Source organism: Betta splendens, chromosome 3 (genome assembly GCF_900634795.4).
Source record: "Betta splendens chromosome 3, fBetSpl5.4, whole genome shotgun sequence".
NCBI classification, from domain to species: domain Eukaryota; kingdom Metazoa; phylum Chordata; class Actinopteri; order Anabantiformes; family Osphronemidae; genus Betta; species Betta splendens.
In genome coordinates, this window is record NC_040883.2 from 770,470 (window position 1) to 790,161 (window position 19,692).

The 19,692-nt window shown below is 44.6% G+C and overlaps 4 protein-coding genes across 7 annotated transcripts; 2 read left to right on the forward strand and 2 right to left on the reverse strand.

Annotated features, from left to right (window-relative positions):
- Window positions 1-302: 302 nt before the first annotated feature.
- On the reverse strand, window positions 303-7,190 carry LOC114852251 (kinesin-like protein KIF23). The gene is given in 23 exon segments (XM_029144550.1): window positions 303-597; window positions 677-717; window positions 870-930; window positions 1,007-1,095; window positions 1,279-1,512; window positions 2,052-2,185; window positions 2,188-2,380; window positions 2,511-2,723; window positions 2,829-3,002; window positions 3,115-3,281; window positions 3,465-3,626; window positions 3,720-3,879; window positions 3,994-4,113; window positions 4,201-4,280; window positions 4,366-4,468; window positions 4,630-4,751; window positions 4,832-4,944; window positions 5,633-5,803; window positions 5,898-6,013; window positions 6,111-6,247; window positions 6,444-6,549; window positions 6,677-6,805; window positions 7,116-7,190. Coding segments are annotated over 23 exon segments (2,916 nt in total). The 3' UTR covers window positions 303-581.
- Window positions 7,191-9,020: 1,830 nt separating this feature from the next.
- LOC114852252 (G2/mitotic-specific cyclin-B2-like) lies at window positions 9,021-11,650 on the forward strand. Its single transcript, XM_029144551.3, has 8 exons — window positions 9,021-9,178; window positions 9,355-9,462; window positions 9,805-10,089; window positions 10,161-10,319; window positions 10,383-10,619; window positions 10,714-10,854; window positions 10,931-11,041; window positions 11,116-11,650. The coding sequence occupies exons 1-8, from the start codon at window positions 9,155-9,157 to the stop codon at window positions 11,224-11,226; spliced, it is 1,176 nt and encodes a 391-aa protein (XP_029000384.1). The 5' UTR covers window positions 9,021-9,154; the 3' UTR covers window positions 11,227-11,650.
- Window positions 11,306-13,670, reverse strand: crybgx (crystallin beta gamma X). Of its 2 annotated transcripts, none has more exons than XM_041070048.2 (6): window positions 13,563-13,670; window positions 13,186-13,234; window positions 12,857-12,978; window positions 12,525-12,699; window positions 12,260-12,399; window positions 11,306-11,987 (listed from the first exon to the last, which is right to left on the reverse strand). In XM_041070048.2, the coding sequence occupies exons 1-6, from the start codon at window positions 13,604-13,606 to the stop codon at window positions 11,855-11,857; spliced, it is 663 nt and encodes a 220-aa protein (XP_040925982.1). In that variant the 5' UTR covers window positions 13,607-13,670; the 3' UTR covers window positions 11,306-11,854. The 2 variants fall into 2 exon arrangements, with proteins under 2 accessions (XP_040925982.1, XP_029000387.1); XM_029144554.3 differs by having other exon boundaries at window positions 12,564-12,699; window positions 13,563-13,667.
- Window positions 13,671-14,200: 530 nt separating this feature from the next.
- On the forward strand, window positions 14,201-19,208 carry lctla (lactase-like a). 3 transcript variants are annotated; one of them, XM_029144555.3, is made up of 14 exons: window positions 14,201-14,316; window positions 14,739-14,888; window positions 15,025-15,185; window positions 15,430-15,517; window positions 15,711-15,820; window positions 15,891-16,019; window positions 16,097-16,192; window positions 16,278-16,332; window positions 16,449-16,610; window positions 17,038-17,312; window positions 17,428-17,554; window positions 17,655-17,854; window positions 17,937-18,000; window positions 18,952-19,208. In XM_029144555.3, the coding sequence occupies exons 2-14, from the start codon at window positions 14,771-14,773 to the stop codon at window positions 19,065-19,067; spliced, it is 1,701 nt and encodes a 566-aa protein (XP_029000388.2). In that variant the 5' UTR covers window positions 14,201-14,316; window positions 14,739-14,770; the 3' UTR covers window positions 19,068-19,208. The 3 variants fall into 3 exon arrangements, with proteins under 3 accessions (XP_029000388.2, XP_040925979.1, XP_055363415.1); XM_041070045.2 differs by lacking the exon at window positions 14,201-14,316 and adding an exon at window positions 14,337-14,624; XM_055507440.1 differs by lacking the exon at window positions 14,201-14,316 and adding an exon at window positions 18,126-18,199 and having other exon boundaries at window positions 14,655-14,888.
- The last annotated feature ends 484 nt before the right edge of the window (window positions 19,209-19,692 follow it).

Below are 19,692 nucleotides of genomic sequence, written 5' to 3' on the forward strand. Positions count from 1 at the left end.
CTGCTGTTATGGGTTAAATAATCATTATGACTTTGTGTTTGAATGAATTTAATGCCACCAGGAACGTGTGCGTTGTGTCAATAAACAGAAGTAAAAATGCTAAATGTATTTACAGGCAGATGGAATAATTCAGTATTCCTACATTACAGCTCAATATTTACAGAAGTATTCTGCAATAAATGTTTTGTAATCCGTCATATGCTCAGTATATCATAATAGACGAACAGCCCCTATGAAAATAAAGCAAGCACTGTCAAAAAGAACTATTGTTCTACAGCTTATATATCCTAATAATTGGGGGGAGCTAAAAATCAGCCATGAGAATAAAACAATTACACTGAAATACTCATTAGGGTTTTAAAAATAACTTTCAGAAGCCAAAACTCAGCATTCAAAAGTCCAAACCGTTTAAGTCAGTGTTGTATCAGCTCTAATTACATTTTCATTGCACGCTAATGATTTTTAATAAAAAAGGTCATGACAAAAATACTCCTGAAATCCTCAAAAAGATGTATTGTTCTACAGGTCTTTCCTTTGACCAGTCCAATGGTCAGATAACATTCTTCATGTGTTAAAACAACTTAAGGTTTACGGCGCCTGAAAGAAAAGAGTCCAGAATATTAGAACACAAAGAAACAGGAATGTATGGTCATCTGCACACATCCTCGTTACTTACTTTTGATAGCCATAACCTGAGCTCGTGCTCGCAACTGGAGCCTGATGGAAGAGAAAAACTTTTATTTCATTCTTTTTCCAATTTTATCAGTTATTGACACGTAACCACACATCGAACATTACACCAGGTTATTTCTATTTGAAGCAAACTAAACAGATATTTTGTAAAACTTTGAGGTTAATTAAAATCCTACCATGTTTTCCAAGTTGTCCATTTCAGCAGATTCTTCCTCAGACCCTGATCGTCTTTTGCGACTATAACGAAATTGCATTTAGTAACTGCATGTCTTAATGTTTCAGATCATGTTATATTGCTCTGTAAACACTGTACCTCGCTGCCGTCGGACACTGCTGTTTTAGTGTCTCAATGTCAGTGAAGTGCACCGCTTGTCCCCCAGCCCTCGTCTTAAAAACATTACCCTGAAAAAAAGGGAACAAAAAGCTCAAATGTGCCTAAAAGGAACACATTTACAATCAGCGGTGAAAATGGAGTGTGGCTAAAACAAGAGCCCAGTGTGACATCAAACAGAATGTGATCAATTCAAATTCACGCGAGACAGAAAACAACCAGAAGCCTCAAATTAAGCAATTATGTCATTTTACCTTGATTAATCTGGTCTCGATTTCCCCATCGGAGGCAAGCTCCTGGTGTCTAAGAACATACTTGTGGCATTTTGACAGAGCTTTCTCGTTAGGGGTCGACACCTTGATTGCATTGGGTATGATTGGCTGCATGACAGTGTCTAGGTCCAAATTAGAAGGTGGTTTGTGGTCTACCCATTTCTCCCCACCAGCTGAGTGTGACCGTCGGTGCATTGGATGAACTGGAAGGGCCGTCTGATGATCCCAGTGTGAGAAAGACAAACCATACAGTTAATCGCACGTGACACCAATGGAAACCATTTGGAGCTTGTTGGGGGTTAATAGAACTCTAAGCAGTAAGAGTAAGCTGTGACATGCAAAGCAGCACCAGAAACAGAAACCACAAGCAGCAGAGAAGCATTAGGATGCAGTGAGAGTGACAGCAAACAGCAGGTTTAAAACCAGTTAGATTCTCTAACAAAAGGGAAAATATACTCATACAATAACAGAACTTCTAAACGTGTGTTGAGATAACTGTGTAGAGTTAAAATGATGGGGGGGGTGACAGGTTTTAAATAAATTGCAGATGTCCTACATATACACAGCATTAACATTTCTATCTATTTCTAGTCCTTTTGGAAAAAAGGAAATAGTTCACAGTTCAGCAAGATACAAGTCGACACTAAGCATCATTCTAGTTTTCTACTTGATGCATTTCTAAACAAGCAGAGATCCACGGCCAATATTACAGAAGAATATCTACACTATGGACATCTGGTTTCTAACACACTGACCCTTGTGCCTGCCTCTAGGTCTAGTCCATAAACAAGAGCTGTAGAAGGAGCCTCGGCGCCGGCGGCCCAGCGCCGACCTCTCCTGCGGCCCACGCTGCTGGTGTCGTGACATGGGGCAGGGGTCCGGCTCCTGAGCGGGGAGTCCCCAGATGTCTGGCCGAGGCCTGACTGTCTGAGTCTACAGGGAGCCGCTGCTCCCACTTAGAGATGCAGGAGGCCACAGAGGGGTAAGCTGAAGAGGGGGGGGTGTTGGGGGAGGAGGTGGAGGGGTAAGGTTGCTGAACTGCCCTAACAATGGCTTGATTCTGGTCAGGAGTTTGGTTGAAGCCCTGAAGGTGATGAAGGAATGACACCAATATGGTGTTAAACACAAATGTGCAGGAGCTGAGTACAGTCTGGTCTGTTCATCAAGCTTCATGACCTGAAGGGTGAGGCTGCATCGCAGGTTGAGGGACTTACAGGAAGCAGTGATGGGGAGGCAGACCTCTTCTGACCCATGTTGCAATCTCTCTCCCTTGTGGGCCTTTCTGGACGGCCACTGGAAGAGCCAGCACCACCGCTGCTGCTGCTGCTGCTGCTCTCAGTCACTATGGCTTTGAGCTGCTTCAGTTTTTCATCCTTCACCCATAACTTGTTTTGCATCTCCAGCTGCTTGGCATTTACCCGTCTCTCCTAGTTGGAGAACAGTAGAGTTTTTGTATTTGTGGACAGTGTACAGTGAAATATAAAAAGTGTGCTATCAGGATGGGGCCAGCGGCCGTCAGTCATTCCACTTACACATTCCTTTTCCCACTTGAGTTTGGTATCAGTCACAATGCCTTGCATGCGCTGCTCCACGCGCCTCCTCTCCGACAGCTCTTTGTGTAACCTCTGTTCCCGGTTCTCTAGTTCCTGGTGAAGTGAACGTTTGTCCTGCTCGTACATGTCTGTTGTCTTTTGCAGGATATCGATCTGAGGCGGAGGACGATTAGTGATTAGTTGAAACAGTTTAGTATTAGTTGAAGGTTCTTCAAAACAAACTAAACAGAAAAGAGCAGATGTCCAGCAGAATGTGTAAAATCACCTTGTATTCCAGAGTTTTTGATTTTTTCTCTAACCGTTCAATCTCCATCTTTTGGTTGACGATGACTTTGTCCTTCTCACTCAGTTTGTCACGTTGTTCGTGGAGGAAGTTCTCCTTTGAACTGAGCTGACCGTCAAACTGCTGAAGCATGGCCTTTAGTGCACTGGCTGAAAATATGTAAATTTAGCTTTAAACTCTCCATTTCAGAATACTGTCTTTGATACCACTTGCTTGAAAAGCAAAAATACTGATGCATGTAAATAGATTAATTGTCTTAGCAATTAAGCAATGAGGTATCTTCCTCATTCCTCACAGAATGTTATTGGTGGTGTATAAAAAGGTGCTTTTACCAGTTTTGTCTATCTGTCCTATCATCATCTGACGGATCTGATGCCTCCTTTCCAGCACCTCAATCAAGCGGGGCAGTGTCTGATCATCAGCTGGGTCCACCACCTCACAAGGTGGCAGCACTGGAAGGCTTTCTGTGAGCACATCCAGCAGAAGAGGGTCACCTAGTACGAGAGCAAGACCACATTGCATAGCAGTCATATATCTAAGATGCATCCAACACCATAGCAACTAGAGGGATGTGAGGTATAACATACCACTGTTGATGGGACCTCCACGCTCCTCAAGACGACGGGACAACTCATCTTTGAAGGCCTGGTTTCTGTGTCGGCGTCCTGCAGCAAGGCCACAAATTGGCCGGTCAACTGGCCGTGCAACCTCCACTTCCTGGGTCATCTCTGCAAACCGCATCACCAGCTGCAGAGAAGACAATGGGAAGCTAAGAAACACTCTGGGGTCGCTTTAAAACTGCTCCACAAATAACAAAAAGGCGCCAACGCATATACAATGGACACAACTAGAAAGTCTCACTATGGTTTCTTCGTAATCCTCGGCCTTTGGGTTGACACAAACAATCATCCTGACTTTTCCTTCTCCGTCAAAGTAGTTTTTAAACAGATGTGTAACTTTAGAGTCTCTGTACGGCACCATCTAAAAGACAGGGACAGTCTGCGTGAATCCACACCTACTGGAATATTACCACTCCAAGACAAATGATGCAGAGTACAAGACTGTCACCTTATTAGTCCCACATATCTGGTTTTCACGCAGGACTTCCATACATGTTCGCAGTGTCATTAAAGACTGGTTAATATTACCTGTGAACAAGGTGTAAAGAAAAGGTTAGGAGATATAGATATCTATATATCTATATAATAAAAAGGAAACATGTAGGGAACAGACCTGCTTCACGAAGGCGACTTCCCTCTGCTTTGGTTCTGCTGGTCCGTTCGCTTCCTGCCAGGTCAACCAAACACAGCTGGCTCACATTCACCTGGTTCTTGTCCTGCGTTCCAACGACAGCTGGTTACATTTACATTCTGTTGACTTCTTTGTGGTAAAAGCAAGGACACTTAAATATTTTTAGTGCATTAATACGTTATGCCACTCAGTCATGATTATGAAAAAAACAATACAAATAAAATTATTAGGATTAGTGGCTTTTACCTGTAGAATGTGGTCTCCATCAGCGTCAAGTGGAGCCTGGGCCAGCTTTACGGTGAACACACTGTGGGACCGACTGGACTCGCGGTTCAGTTGAGTATTGGCTATCCTCCTTTTCTTTTGTCCTGGAGATCATCATCAAGATCATGAGCATCGGTGTTAAACATGACAGAGGCTACATGTATAATAATGGGTTTTCAGTCACCTTTCCAAAACACTTCAAAGGCTTCTTCTGTGGATTTCACTTCAACCTCTGTGCAGCCAGACACATACATGTTATGATTCTGATCTTCACGGAGAATTTTGGATTGAGGAACCCTGGGACAGGATGATGGAGAGAAGATCAACACATGAGCCCAAGTAGTGTCACTTTAGTAGAACAAGCAGCAAAAGGAAGCGATAACAAAAACGGTGTCAAATGAAACCTCACACAAGCCAAACAAGACATTCAGGACAACAAATGTGTGACATGTGAATACGTTGTGCATCTTCACAGCTACAACAGCAGCAACAGACAACTGTTAATGACACAAAGCCGGATGGTACAACTATGCTGCTGAGCTCTGAGGTTATGGGATGAACATGTATAAAAAGGCTACAAATAAACTACTCAGTAAGTTTCCCTTTAGTGACCACGTACTTTAAATTATTGTTCCCTATAGGTGTGCCTCCACAAAGCCACCTGACAGAAAGAGGATGTTTGAGTACATCTCAACTATAAAGCATAAATTGTAATGACACATTAAGAAGATACTGCAGTCCCCTTTATACCCGTTTAGAACTTTAGGAAAGGGTCAGATTTGCATGAACAATAGAGAGACTTCCCCCGGTGAGCAACCTAGCTTCATGTCCATCGGTATCCCAGTGAGTTGAGTAGTCCAGGGTATTCAAGATTTGTAATGCTTCAAGTCAATTTGACAAACAAATAGTCTCATACATGAAAAGCACCACAACCTGTCCACAGACAAATCCACAGACAAACTTCAAAAGCTTCACTGCCTCTTACTTTTGCCTGATAGGGTCAAACGGAGCATCCTCAAGGAGATCGTAGATGTAGTTGTTGTAGATCTCAATGTATGACACAAAGACACTGAAACAACAGTCTTCATCCACATTCTCAGATTTACATGCCTCATCCAAGCTGATCATATCTGCAAACTCTGGGTCTGTCTTCTGCCTGAAGTAGATGAAGAGAAAGAAAAATTCCATCATTTTATCATTCCTTGTCAAGTTGTAGAAGCATAATAAATTAAAAAAAAAACACAAGGTACCTGGATGATAGCGTTTTGGACACAGACTGCTGACTGCTGTCTCGTTTCTGTCTCTCCAAGAGAGCATCAACCTGACTTTGGATCTCCATCCCATTTTTATCATCTGGTTTAAAGACCTGGTAAAATTTTTAATTCTTTGGGTCATGAAGAAATGTTTCAGTCTGCTACAAAAATGTATAAATACATTTTTATAATACTGATTAAAAGTCATACAAATCTTTTGGCTTGAAAGGGCCCAATGCTGTTGAAGAGCATGTCCAGGGAACGAGGGAGAAGCCCGCCTTCGCCAGGGGAGCCCGTCATGGTGAAGGTCTTACCACTTCCAGTGACACCGTACGTAAACAGCAGACCTACAAATATAATTAGTATGATGTCTAATGCAGCCATGCAGAGTAGTAGGGTTAGCATCTACCTACACAAAATTTTTCCAACCATGACTGAAAACATTTGCTAGATGTTTATTTATCACGTATCTATATTTTTTTAAAATCACCTTCTGCAGTTTCTGTTATGGATTAAGTTGATTAACCTCTTTATTTAACTTACCATTCTTGCAGTGAATGAGGTCTTCAACCAGTGGCTTGGCAATATCCTCAAAGAGCTCGAGTTGAGTGGTGTTAATACCAAATACTTTTTTAAAGGTGTACTGTGTCTAAAGGAAAGTGATGAAACATTCAATAACAATTATTTTTTGTCCTGCTGAACTGGTTGATTAGGTAAAACCTCATGAGACTCTATTAGTAACACGAGTTCAGCTACTCCTCTTGTTTTATACTAACCTCTTTATATTCCCCATTGCGGTTGGCTTTTAGACCATTAGGAGGATGCAGCTGGATAGTGGAGCTGCTAATCATCTCAACAGAACATTCCTCCCCTTCCCCTCCAAGGGGTCGTATTCGGCAGTATACCTACGTAGAAAGCATCAAGTTGATCCTCATTTCATTTATAAGCAACTTCTCTAAAGCTTAAATGTGCATTTGACATCTGTTTGTAGATTGACTACAGACAAAGATAAATCAATTTACAATAAATTTTTTACAAAAAAAAAAGTTTTTCCTTCAGTCACTTTTTCAGGATCAGTCGACCGATGTCAGGAAATATTATGATGCACAGCAAGTTATAGCAACTCCAGTCAATCTCTAATACTTTAAACAAGACTGTGGCAACTTACTCTGACTCTGCTGTGGTATTAGAGCATGAGGGTGAAAAGCAACTTACTCCGACAGGATCTTTCTCAGTGTTGGCCTTCTTTGGGCCAGGCCTCCGCGGAGTCTTCCCTTTGCTGTAAATCATACACAAACAATCAGAAACCTGAATAAGCCACAAAATATACAGTTAGTGACATTCCTAGTCAACACTGTAGAAAACATAGCACACGTGTCCAAAGATATGTGGACAACAGAACATTAGCTTGGGTCATGTGCTGTACTTTTCAGTCAGGCTGATGCCAGATGTAGGTTTTGCACACTGCTGCATGGCTCTATGTGCGTGGCAGGTGGTATTACAGTCAGTTCAGAGGTCAAAACAGGAAACAATAAAACACTAAAGAGCAACTTTGTTACAAACACATGAAAATGTGTCTTTGCTTTTAGCTGAAAGCTCGTTTGGGTGACATCATCTGGGTGAGCCTCACACAGAGCTGACCGGCTCCAGATGATGTGACAGTAATGGACAATTTAAAGATGTTGTAATGCAGAGAAGACCAAAGTAATGATAATACCGCTGTGTGTGCGTCCAGAGGGAGGACTGTAGGGTGGTAGTTAGTGACTGCCATACCATTGCCCAACATTGTTTTCTGGGTCCGTTTGGATATTCACAATTCAGTGACGTATTTACAAACACCAGACCTATAACGTTATAGATAATATTCCACTTTCATACATAGCGCGATGGCAGAAAAGCGAACATTAAACATACTTTAACTTGGACCAATAGAGCGTTTCCGCTGTGCTAATTAAAACCGTCTAACTGGTGTGCTAAGCTAACGAAGTTAACTAACGAAGCCTTTTTCCTAGAAAAATTGAGTCAACGTATTTTTAACTGACAACCGCCGCTACCATACTCCGTGGTTGGTGAGAATTAATTATAAATCTAACGTTGGAACGTAATAATACTCACCCCGGTTTCTGCATCGTTGGAGTGAAGCGCACAGACACAGTGCGGCCTCTTCCCGATTTCAAAAGTTCCCTCTTGTGTGCTCAGATCTGACCCGCAGGGATTTCAACCAATCAGAAGCCAGGGACAGCTTTCCGAGCGGAAGTCAATCCTCCCAGAGTTCACAACTGCTCCTGGATCTGAGTGCATTAAACTACACTTATGAGTGGGGTGCGTTCGGGTTGGATTTGGTCAGATAGCAAACTCTTACCATATATGGAATTGACAAGTCTCTCGTTTTTCTGATTTTCCTCTTCTTTTGATGGTCTTCTTCTTTGCTTTTAATGACAGCTTGCAGTCTATAATTTGGGCACTACCGCCACCTACTGGGCGTGTCTTTGGAGTCGTTGTTTTTTTTATCGAAATGAAAAAAACTATATTGTCCACTTTAATCCTGTCTCCTGAAGAAAACAAAAGAGTGCTCTACTTCTGACACCCCCCACCCCTAACCTCAATAAAACTTGTAAATCTTTATATTTATTTTCTGCGAGGTCAAAAAAATCGATCACTTTCTTTCTTTGTTGGCTATAAAGCACAAATTAATACCACATGCTCAGATGTTTCACCTTCCCCACACTCACACTGCCCTGTCTCATGTTTCCCCATCACCTTTAATGTCCCATTGAGTCCAAATCTCATTCTGCCCCATATGTCGTATCTGGTTCTATTTCCCGAACACACAATTGTCCTTCCTACCTCCCTTTAAATCTTGTAATAAAACCTACCCTTTTCCCTCTTGCTCCACTCGTCCTGCCGTAATCTCTGCCTCGCTATACCTAATATTAATTAACTCCTTTTCCAGCAGCCTCGTTACCTCCTTCACCCATTGAACATTCGTTTGATGTTTATTATCAGTCAATGTACAGGCGCATTACCGCCACCTCCCGAGTCTCTAAGTCTTGAACAGGGTGTACCTTTGACCTCAGACTTTCAGCCAATCGGGAGCGGTCCCTGATAAACCGTATCCAATCAGATTTGACAGAGCGCTATTTGAACGCTGCTGCTGTTGCTGTAGTTTACGTGTTGCTACCGGTGTTTGTTGGCAATAGACGAAATCAATTTTCTCAAGCCATCGTGTAATCTCACTGCTGTTGACGTCAAACATGTCTGTGGACACTCGGGCGCTGGTGAGTACACTGAGTATTTCGAAGTTCTACTCTGTTGTTGTTTGTGAAGCGCTAGTTGCTAGCAGTGATCTTCGCTGTGTAGCATCGTTAGCAAACATGTCCGCGCGTTCCTGGCTGGTCCTTGTAAAGCACATGACTTATCTGGGCTTCATGGCTTCTCTTTCCGTGTCTTCTAGTCTCTTCCATCCCTCCTTAACCCAGGTAAGGGAAAGCCCGCGGCAGCAAAAGCGAGAGCTGTTCTCGGAGAGCTCACCAACTTTCCCGGCGTTACAGTCAATACACAGGTAACACTGCGGAGCAATACACCGTTTAATTCCTCTGTTCTTCAATGTCCTGGTAACGCTTCATTACTCCGGTGTTTTGTATTTTGCACAGTCTGACTGAATTGAATGCCTGTTTTCTATGGGCATTCTAGTTACGTTATACTCGTTATTAGAATATTTAATGGTCTTAACTAAATTAACTGGTATAATGCTAATTATATGTAGATTGTGAAATTATCCAGTCCAACGCCACATCCACCTTTAATTCACTCTTGTTAAATTATTCAGTCTCTAAGATATGAAATGTAATTTGAGGTCTCTGCAACAAACTAGCTTTTTTTTTTTTTTTTTATTTGTCATCAGATGTGTGGAGCAGCCAAAGCATCAACCAAGTCCTCCGGTGTCCAAATAGCAAAGCCTGCAGTAAAGCTTGTGCCTGTAGTCAGAGTTGTCCCACTTCAAGCACCTGCAGCTCTTCCTCCAGTCTCCGAGGAATCTGCCGACGTGTCCATGGATGAGCAGGAACTGTGCCAAGCTTTCTCTGAGGCTCTGCTTGATGTTCAAGATGTCGATGAGGAAGACTCAGACCAGCCACAGCTCTGTTCAGAATATGTCAAAGACATCTATAACTATCTGCATGTCCTGGAGGTGACTGTTCTTGGCACTCAGCTAATGTCTTTGTGCTGCATGTCTTCTAACGGCAGTGCTCATTTCCACAGGTCCAGCAGGCTGTGCAAGCGAATTACATGCAGGGCTATGAAATAACGGAACACATGCGAGCTGTTCTCATCAACTGGCTGGTCCAGGTTCACTCCAGGTTTCAGCTGCTGCAGGAGACCCTGTACCTCACGGTTGCCGTCCTGGATCGGTTTCTGCAGGTGAAAAACACTTGGCTTTGTGTTCTCATGGGCTGTGTGTAACGTCTCCCTGCTGTGCTCCAGGTCCAACCAGTTTCCCGCAGAAAGCTGCAGCTGGTTGGTGTGACTGCTATGCTGGTGGCCTGTAAGTATGAAGAGATGTACGCGCCAGAGGTTGGTGACTTCGCCTACATGACGGACAACGCCTTTTCAAAGTCTCAGATCATTACAATGGAGCAAATTATTTTGAAGAAGCTTAATTTCCAACTGGGTCGTCCTCTTCCATTGCACTTCCTTAGACGGGCTTCGAAGGTGGCTAACGTAAGTTTGGCACATTTTGCCCCTCCAATGTTCTATCAATAAAAGCTGTAATTTTTAGTTGCGCAATGTACATCTTGGCCATTTTCTGTCCTAGTCTGATGTCGAGAGACACACACTGGCAAAGTACATGATGGAACTGACCCTCCTGGATTATCACATGGTGCACTATCGGCCCTCTGAAATCGCTGCTGCTTCTCTGTGTCTGTCTCAGTTGCTGTTAGATGGCCTGAGATGGGTGAGTTTGGAACTCAAGCCATTGGTTTGGTGGATTTGATGTTGTCATTAAAGCTTTTCTTTTGTTCCTCTCCTAGTCCCCAACACAGCAACACTACTCAACCTATGATGAGGCCCACTTGAAACCAATCATGCAGCACATTGCCAAAAACATTGTGACTATAAATGAGGGGAAAACAAAGTTCCTGGTAAGTTGGCTGTCAACTTACAATTTAGGATTCCTAATTCAGACCACTGACTGGAATGAATTGTCTGTCTCCAGGCTGTGAAGAACAAATACTCGAGCAGCAAGCTGATGAAAATAAGCCTCATTCCGCAGCTGAATTCCTCAGTTGTAAAGAACATGGCAGCTCCTTTGCTCAGCAGTTCTTGAGGAACGCAGTCTGACATTTCACTTGCACTTTATCTTCAACTGATGGCTGTGGAGAAACTCCTAGTTTTATTTTTTGGGGTTGTGTGTGTTTTTTTTTTTTTTTTTTTTTTTTTTTTTGTACAATGATAGAAGGCAAAGTTCCAAACTTGATACCTGGATAATTATCATAGTGGTTAAATTTTTTATTTTTTTTTTCTCCTCCCTTGACTTGTTGTACAGCTGGATTGTGCTAAACTTGAATGTTCTTTGTAAGTGGAGAGAGTGCTGTAGCTTTATTGACTCATTGGGTTAAGTTGTAATTTATGCTTAATCCTTAACAGTCTCATAGTACAGGTTTGCTTGCGTTTGCAATGTGGAAGCTCTTATTCAGTTTTAAAAACTCGAAATAAACATCATTGGGGCTTTGAGCTCCCTTTTTTTCTAACCCTGTCCTTGTCGCCTTCATAAAACACTGACCTTCCCATCAGCTTCAGGATGCACAATAATGCATTACATTTACTCCTCAGGTTTGTCCACCACCAATCAACACATGTTGGCTGTTTTAGAAGTTTATTACTAAAATAAGTCTATTGTGTAAAGCTGATTGTTTCGTGTTGGGAATGTGCTGACTGTCCGTTGCATCACATGTTCAGCTGAAGCGGACTCTGCGCATCGAGCCCACGGTGCTGTTCTGGCTGCCCCAGTCAGAGAAGTTGTTGTAATCCCGCTTCTCCAGAATGTAATGAGGTCCTCTGTAGTTTGGCTCCTGATAAACCACCCACCTGTTGAAACAAGCAAGGTTCAGTTACTGCGTAATGTGGACATCATATGGTTCACATCAATCAGAGGTAAATATCAAAACATCTCATCAAATGTTTTAGCTTTTGCACATATTAAAACTGAGGCGCCTTGTTGAGCTTATTTACGACGTCTCAGCTGGGAAGCTTCATTAGGTAGACTGCTTGCATGTGTTCAAACCGCCCTCATTGTGGTCATGCTCATTGTTCTCTCAGTAGCAAACGTGACCTGTAGTGATTAGAGCGATGCGACTTACGCTCCCCCCAGGATGCGGATGGAGGCGGCTCTGTTGAGGCTGTAGCGGCTCATCAGGTTGGGGATGTCGTCCTGGATCTCCATCTTTTTACCAGAGAAGCCGGCTCTCTCAAACAGCTGAGCTCTGGCCGGGTTGTTGTCCTACAAACAACAACGCTGTTACAATATTGTAGATTTTGAAAATTCACTTAAACCGAGGTTCCGATCCTTGTGTTTTTGTTTGTAATTTGTGTTTCTACCGGCACGGATCAGGTTGCACGTCTTACTGTAGAATGACACTGTGTTGTGTGCGTTGTATCCTGCACCTGTTTGACAGCACGGACAGAGGAGATGTGGTCAGTCTGTCCACACCACTTTTCGTAGCAGTTGTACTCCCCCCGGTCAGACATGTCCCACACGTACTGACGGCCCCGGAAGTTGTCATGCTCGAATCCGACCCATCTGTTCGGGAGAGGAGTGAGAGTAAGAGTCAGATGAACCAGTGCTAGAAACTTTTATGGAGTCAGGGTTCAGTATTGACGCCTGTCTGTACTGTCTACTCCACCTCCTGGTCGTTGCAGTGACCACCTGTGTACTTTAGGTGGTGGTGTATACTCACGCGCCGCTCTCCACCTGCACAGAGTTACATTTCTCTGGGAAGTTCTTGTCACTGAGCCTGGAGCAGTCAGAGCTGAGGTCTAGCCGACGGCCAGCGAAGTTCCTCTGCTCGAAAAGGGTCACCTGAGAGTCCAGAGACCAGGCCACAGACATCAAGACATGCAGCTTCAGTGTTTTTACTGGAAATGTCACCGTGGACTTTACCTTGACTGAAGGTTTAGTTAATGGTTGAATGCATTTTCATGCAGATTGTGGATATTTTTCACTACTGTGAAACTAACATTTAAACCACACAACATGTGACACTGAGTTTTAAGCCATTGCACTCACCCTGCCACTGGACCCGTAGAAGGCACGTTGGAGCACAGACCCCAGCTTGCTGTGGATGCAGAAGCATTTTAAAGCGTCAGTATTCCCCCACATTAAGGCAAAGAAGCAAGCAGTGTTGATATTTTAAAGGTCTGCTAGTGAAACCTGAGGCCTTCGCTTGACAATCAAACTACATACAACTTACTGAGAAATGTAAGATATTAGAGCTTTAATGTCAGTTTCAGACAGGTCCAGTTCTGGATTTAAATCTTTCAGGAGGATTGTTGTGCATGTACTTTAAATGAACTACAGCCATGATCATGCTCCAGCTGACTCAGGGAACCGTCACAGAGCAGATGATGACAAGCAGCGGGCGGCGGCTCTGACTGTCCACATACCTGGTTTGTTGGGCTAATCCTGGGACCTTAGTAAAGATGTTCATGTCAGCTCTGCGATGCCACAAGAACGCCCCTTAAATACAGCGCCATGTGGCGCCGAGCGCTGCTAGAAGCCTCCGAGAGCTTCTGCAACAGGCGCCGGGGCCCTGGGCCCATTCATATGCTAAATGCACAGAACATACAGAAACACATAGATATGTGCATGCAAATATGCAAACACAACAAGCAGCACTCGGTGTGTGCGCACATGCAAACTGCCAACTAACAGGTAACGTGTGAGAGAGTGCAGTGCCAACAGTTTCTTTGTCAGTTACTCTGACAATGCAGCGCAGACAAAGCACCTGTGATGAGGCTGCCCTCCACCACAACAGCTGCACATCTGGTCCACTGTTAGTGCTATTACTTCACCTTTTTCATTTCTTTTCTCCAGTTTATGGGTGAATGCAGCTCTTATAGGTCCAAGCTGCACATGAACCCGGCTCACTGACATTAACTTTGCTTACAGTGTCAGAATCTGGTCTTTTTCTAAAAGATCTGTTTGCCCCAGCACATTTACGCTCACACTTCACTGGCTTCCAATGGAGCGGCTTTCAGCGTGAGTGAATAGATGGACATGTCCTGGATGCTTCACCCTTTTGTTTCTGTAACATTGGCAGTGAACCGCCCAGAGACACCGCTGGGTTTCATCCAGTCCAGACGTGTGGGGGGGTTTCTTGCATTTGGGAGCAGTTTCCAGAGGAGACAAATGAAGCAGGTCAGACATCTATATGTGGTTCTGGGAGAGACCGGCTGACAACAGATGTGGGGAACAAAAGCGTCCAGCTTTGGCAGGACTCACGGCACCTTCACAGATTTGACTTTTTAATGCAGGTTTTCTGTGGCAGCAGCTCGAAATGTCTCTGATCCTGACAGCGCTGGACAAGCTGGCCGACTTCCTGTCCCTGATAGCGCTTTGTGTCAGTGTGTCCTACAGCTGGCTCAAAGCAAACTAGACTAGATCACACGTTTCCATGAGGCGACACTGACTAGTTTGTTCATGGATTTATGAGCGATGATCCTGAGGTCTGTTGGAGTTAGGATGAGAATGCTCGTTGTCTGGGGCGAAACTGGGAACCAGACGTGTGGCTGATGTGCTACAGCTATTTCCCAGTATAACTTAGAATGAATTCCTTTTAGGTGTGAGTGACGACGCGAGCTGCTTCCCAGAGATGACGATGCTGCAGAGCATCCTGACCGCTGCCCTGCTGCTGTGTGTTTCATCCAGCGAGGACTTTGACTGGAGCAAAAAAGAGAGAACGCCTTTCTATTACGGCACCTTCCCAACAGGTAGGACACCACAGAACGTACAGCTGAATCTAATCTCTAAACTCACCACCAGCCTGCAAAGTGTAGGCTGAAACGCAGCTGCAGCGTGTCCGTTGTTGAGCACAGATGTGATCGCTGGTGTTTGGCTTCGCTGCAGGTTTCTCCTGGGGAGCAGGCACTTCTGCCTATCAAACAGAAGGAGCCTGGAACATAGACGGCAAAGGAATCAGCATCTGGGACGCGTTTGTCCACAAAAAGGGGACGATACAGTCAAATGACACAGGAGACTCCTCGTGTGAGGGCTACTACAAATTCAAGGTGATGGTACAGAGCGGAACGTCTGCGGTTCTGTTCTGTTCAGCCCAGGTGCGTCCTGGAGTCAGACTCGTGGTTCCAGCTCCGGGCCGCGGGTGGAGCCCAGGCAGCTGGGCTGCATTTCACTGTGACACTGTAACAGATGTGATAATGACAAATCAAGGCTTTCTTCTTTCTTCTTCTTCTTTCTTCTTCCTGACGAGCTACGTTAATGACCACGTGCTGCTTCTGGCTCTTGGTTTCACAGGAGGACATTAACTTGATGAAGGACATGAAGCTGAACCATTATCGCTTTTCCATCTCCTGGCCAAGGATTTTACCAAGTGGACTGAAAAGTAATGGTTTCACTTTCACAGTATTTGTATGTGATGGCATCATGGATGCATTACTGATCCAACCACAAACTGGGCCGGAGCTTCTGTATGAGCCTCGATAATAACGCAGCAGCCGACCCGCTTCCCACGGTTCCAGAACTTGAGCTGCGACATGTTGCCACTGCCTCTATTTACCTGATGCTTCTGCTCTCAGGCGATCACATCAACGAGAAAGGAATCAAATATTACGATGACCTCATTAACCTGCTGCTGGACAATAAGCTCACCCCTGTAGTGACTCTGTACCACTGGGATTTACCGCAGGTAAGGAACCACTCTGTGAAGCCACGCGAGGCCACAAGGCGCGTGTTGATGCGCTTTCTCTCCTGCTCAGATCTTACAGGAGAAATACGGCGGCTGGCAGAACGGGAGCCTGGTCAAATACTTCAACGACTTCGCCAATCTGTGCTTTGAAAGGTTTGGAAACAGAGTCAAGTACTGGGTGACGTTCAGCAATCCGTGGGTAGGTCAGCTGACGTGAGCGCGATGCATGATGTCAGCACGCGGCCTTTAAGGAACCTGTGTTTCTGCTGTGGGCAGTCAGTCGCTGTGGAGGGATATGAAACCGGAGAACACGCGCCGGGACTCAAGCTGAAGGGAGTTGGAGCTTACAAAGCTGCCCACAACATCATCAAGGTAGGACTGAACGCATCACATCTGAGTTTGACCCAGCGCCGCACAACACACTCCACTGGAGTGACGCACCCTCTGCCCCCAACAGGCCCACGCTACGGTGTGGCACACGTACGACCTCCAGTGGAGAAGCAGGCAAAAAGGTTCAGGCGTGTGTGTGTGTGTGTGTGTGTGTGTGTGTGTGTGTGTGTGTGTGTGTGTGTGTGTGTGTGTGTGTGTGTGGTGCTTGGACCCTGTTGACTGCCACCGTCTACCTCAGGCTTCGTTGGGATCTCACTGACGGCCGACTGGGGTGAACCCGTGGACGTCACCAACCAGAGGGACATTGAAGCAGCAGAGCGTTACCTCCAGTTCCACCTGGGTTGGTTCGCTGCCCCCGTCTTCCATGGAGACTACCCCCAGGTCATGAAGGACTACATCGGTGGGTCTCCACACCAGTTCAAATGTTTCAATGAAGTTAGAGGACGAAGATGTTGTTCAGGTTTCACTTACGGTCAAATTGGGATTTGACGTATTTCCATTAGTTGAGGGTCCAGAGAGTTTAGGCCTGTGTCTTTATTCAAGCTTAACACCATCATGAGATCTTTGATATCTTGCATGTATTTATGCATTTTATACATTTTTATATTTTATTCTTCTTTATTTGTTCAAGAGCAAGAGACTTTGCTGACAATGTGAAAGCAGTGGCGCTACTACAGATAATTCTCAAAGCTGAAATACTAGGTGATTAGACATGTGCCGACCTTTAGACTGCACTTCTAGGCCGATCCGCTTCCACAGTCTAAGGAAGGACGTTGCGATACCTGGAAGCTGCATTGGTTCACTGCACACTTGCCTTTGGCCCGTAGGCAGGAAGAGCGGCCAGCAGGGCCTGGGAGCGTCGCGGCTGCCTGTTTTCTCACCTGAGGAGAAGAGTCACAACAAAGGGACCTGCGACTTCCTGGGCCTCGGCCACTTCACCACCCGCTACGTCACGCAGAAGAATTACCCATCAGGCCTTGGGGACAGCTACTTCTCAGACCGTGACCTTGCCGAGCTGGTCGACCCTCAGTGGCCCGATCCTGGTTCTGAATGGCTCTATTCTGTTCCCTGGGGTTTCCGACGCTTGCTGAACTTTGTCAAGGTGCAAAAACTGAACTTATATTTTATTATAACCTCTGTTCCACCTGCTTTCACCAGGACTTTAAAGGGCGCTTGGCCTCAGATGATTCACTAATGAGTGAGTGTCTGTTCTACAGACTCACTACGGAAACCCCATGATCTACGTCACAGAAAACGGAATATCAGAGAAAATGCTGTGCACGGACCTCTGCGATGACTGGAGGATGCAGTACTTCAAAGACTATATCAATGAAATGCTTAAAGGTGAACCAGCATCACAAAGACAAAGCAGCATTGCACACGTCACCTTTCATATTCAGCAGCCAAACGCCCTTCTACAGTTCTTCCTCTGTCTCTATCACAGCGATCAAGGACGGGGTGAACGTGAAGGGCTACACCGCCTGGTCTCTCCTCGACAACTTTGAGTGGGATGAAGGATATACTGAGAGGTTTGGTCTCTTCTACGTGGACTTCAGGAACAAGAACAAGCCGCGCTACCCAAAGGCCTCTGTCCAGTACTACAAACGCATCATCAGCTCTAACGGCTTCCCCAATCAGAGAGAGGTAAACTCCACCAACAACCTGCCTTCTGAACTCTCTACGATCAGGACCTCGACTCACTGGACAAATGATGCTGCTTTTTCAGGTGGAGAGTTGGAAGAGGAAAGCTATTGAGACTTGTTCTTCAAGTAACCAACTCCTGGCTGCAGGTTAGTACAATGAAGCATTAAGGTTTATGCTATTAGAAGCTAGGTGGGGCCAAATAACGGAGAATTCTGTCAAAAGCTTGTTATACCACTTTCTAACAGGACGTTTCCTTATTTTGCCCCTCCAGCTAGAAGAAAATCCCAGGAAAATCAGGAACATGCAGGAATGCAAAAGTCTTGGCCAGTGCATGATGAAGTTTAGGTACAAAAGCTAATGAGCACTGTGTTACTCAGTTCTACTCTGTCTTCATGATCATGTGATCAGTGGCGCCCCCAGGGGTGGCCATGCCCCCCCTGGGGCCCCCCAGATAAGCTTCCATCACATTCAGTGCATACACACCTTACAAAAACATTCAATCAATAGATAAATACAAATAATAAATAAATACAAAAGAAATCCCCAGTGAATAAATAAATCACAAGCAAATTATTAAGTAAGGAGAAAACATAAATATACACCCTCAGTTTCAGCTGGCTGGGAGCTGCAAAACCAACCTCCACCTGTGGGGGCGATAATGTCCCACACAACGTTTAGTGCTTTGACATAAAAAGAAGTAGAAGAAGCAGTTGACAATAAGCAGTAAGGTATAATAAATAAAATTAAAACAGACAATAATGTGCATAATGTGTTTTGTTTTTCTCAAAATTGAGGTAAAAGTGAAGTGATGTTTATTATTGTTTTAATGGAAAAGCGTCAAAGAGGATGCATCGAAAGCCATCTGCTGAACTCAGTCGGATCATTAGAAGCCCAATTTGGTATGCCACCATTTTCTCTGGCCCCCTCATTGGAAATGTTCTGGGGGTGTCACTGCATGTGATGTACCTTGGAGATGTGAGGCCCCTGAACAGGTGTCTGCTCTGTGGGACTGGTCATCCAGTCTGAGTCCACAGGAACCATGTGCAGGGATTTAAGGTGGGGATTTACTTAACTTCCATATCTGTGTTCCTGTACAGATCCGCTGATAGGCCACATGGAGATGGTCACAGAGATTGTGGTTCCTACAGTGTGCACGCTCTGCATCCTCCTCACTGCAGTTTTCTTCATGTTCTTGCTACGTGGACGGCTCTAAAACACACAATACACAAGATGACATGTAGTTTTTAACAGGAGACCAAATTACTCAGAGTGACTCTAATGCTGTCAAGAGGTTTGTTGACGTCCTGCTATTCTGTTTGAATGAACTCAGATCATTATGATGAAGTCACCGCAGCCAGAAGTGGTCATGACTTTAAAGGAATTATTTCAGGCATATTTAGGCTTTTTATTTATCTGCTCGTGTGGTTTTGAATGTAGCTACATTTGAAAGGCTACAGTAGAGACATGGTGGCTCATTGTCAACAGCTTTGTAAAATGTAAAAATAAAAGACTGAGATCAAATGTTTCTATCTGTACTAATACTAATTCTAACTCTAACACTACCTGTGGCTCAACCAGCAGTTTTAGGTTTATGACCCTGGTTTGAATGTTATCATAGCAGAGTCCCAGACATCCTCTTACTCAACCTATAGGCTATAGCAGTGTTTCTTAAACCCTATTTGCCCCCACGCGTTAGAGCTCTAACGTGTTGCGAGACTTACGATAATTGTCGTATTTATACGATAGTGTTGGGATCTGTACGATCCACGATATCGTAGAGCCAATATACGATAGTTTTGACACTGCTGTTCGTCATGTTTTGATTGACGCGCACATCA

What these genes read in the sequence shown, in the direction of transcription:
- crybgx (XM_041070048.2), bottom strand. Translation starts at nt 13,606, where the DNA reads ATGAACATCTTTACTAAGGTCCCAGGATTAGCCCAACAAACCAG. An exon ending in GGATTAGCCCAACAAACCAG is followed by an intron (nt 13,235 to 13,562) that starts GTATGTGGACAG and finishes CTGCATCCACAG; the next exon opens with CAAGCTGGGGTCTGTGCTCC. An exon ending in ATCCGCATCCTGGGGGGAGC is followed by an intron (nt 11,988 to 12,259) that starts GTAAGTCGCATC and finishes TTGTTTCAACAG; the next exon opens with GTGGGTGGTTTATCAGGAGC.
- lctla (XM_029144555.3), top strand. Translation starts at nt 14,771, where the DNA reads ATGACGATGCTGCAGAGCATCCTGACCGCTGCCCTGCTGCTGTGTGTT. An exon ending in GCTTGCTGAACTTTGTCAAG is followed by an intron (nt 17,313 to 17,427) that starts GTGCAAAAACTG and finishes TCTGTTCTACAG; the next exon opens with ACTCACTACGGAAACCCCAT. An exon ending in TATCAATGAAATGCTTAAAG is followed by an intron (nt 17,555 to 17,654) that starts GTGAACCAGCAT and finishes TCTCTATCACAG; the next exon opens with CGATCAAGGACGGGGTGAAC.
- LOC114852252 (XM_029144551.3), top strand. Translation starts at nt 9,155, where the DNA reads ATGTCTGTGGACACTCGGGCGCTG. An exon ending in GGGCTTCGAAGGTGGCTAAC is followed by an intron (nt 10,620 to 10,713) that starts GTAAGTTTGGCA and finishes TTTCTGTCCTAG; the next exon opens with TCTGATGTCGAGAGACACAC. An exon ending in TGTTAGATGGCCTGAGATGG is followed by an intron (nt 10,855 to 10,930) that starts GTGAGTTTGGAA and finishes TTCCTCTCCTAG; the next exon opens with TCCCCAACACAGCAACACTA.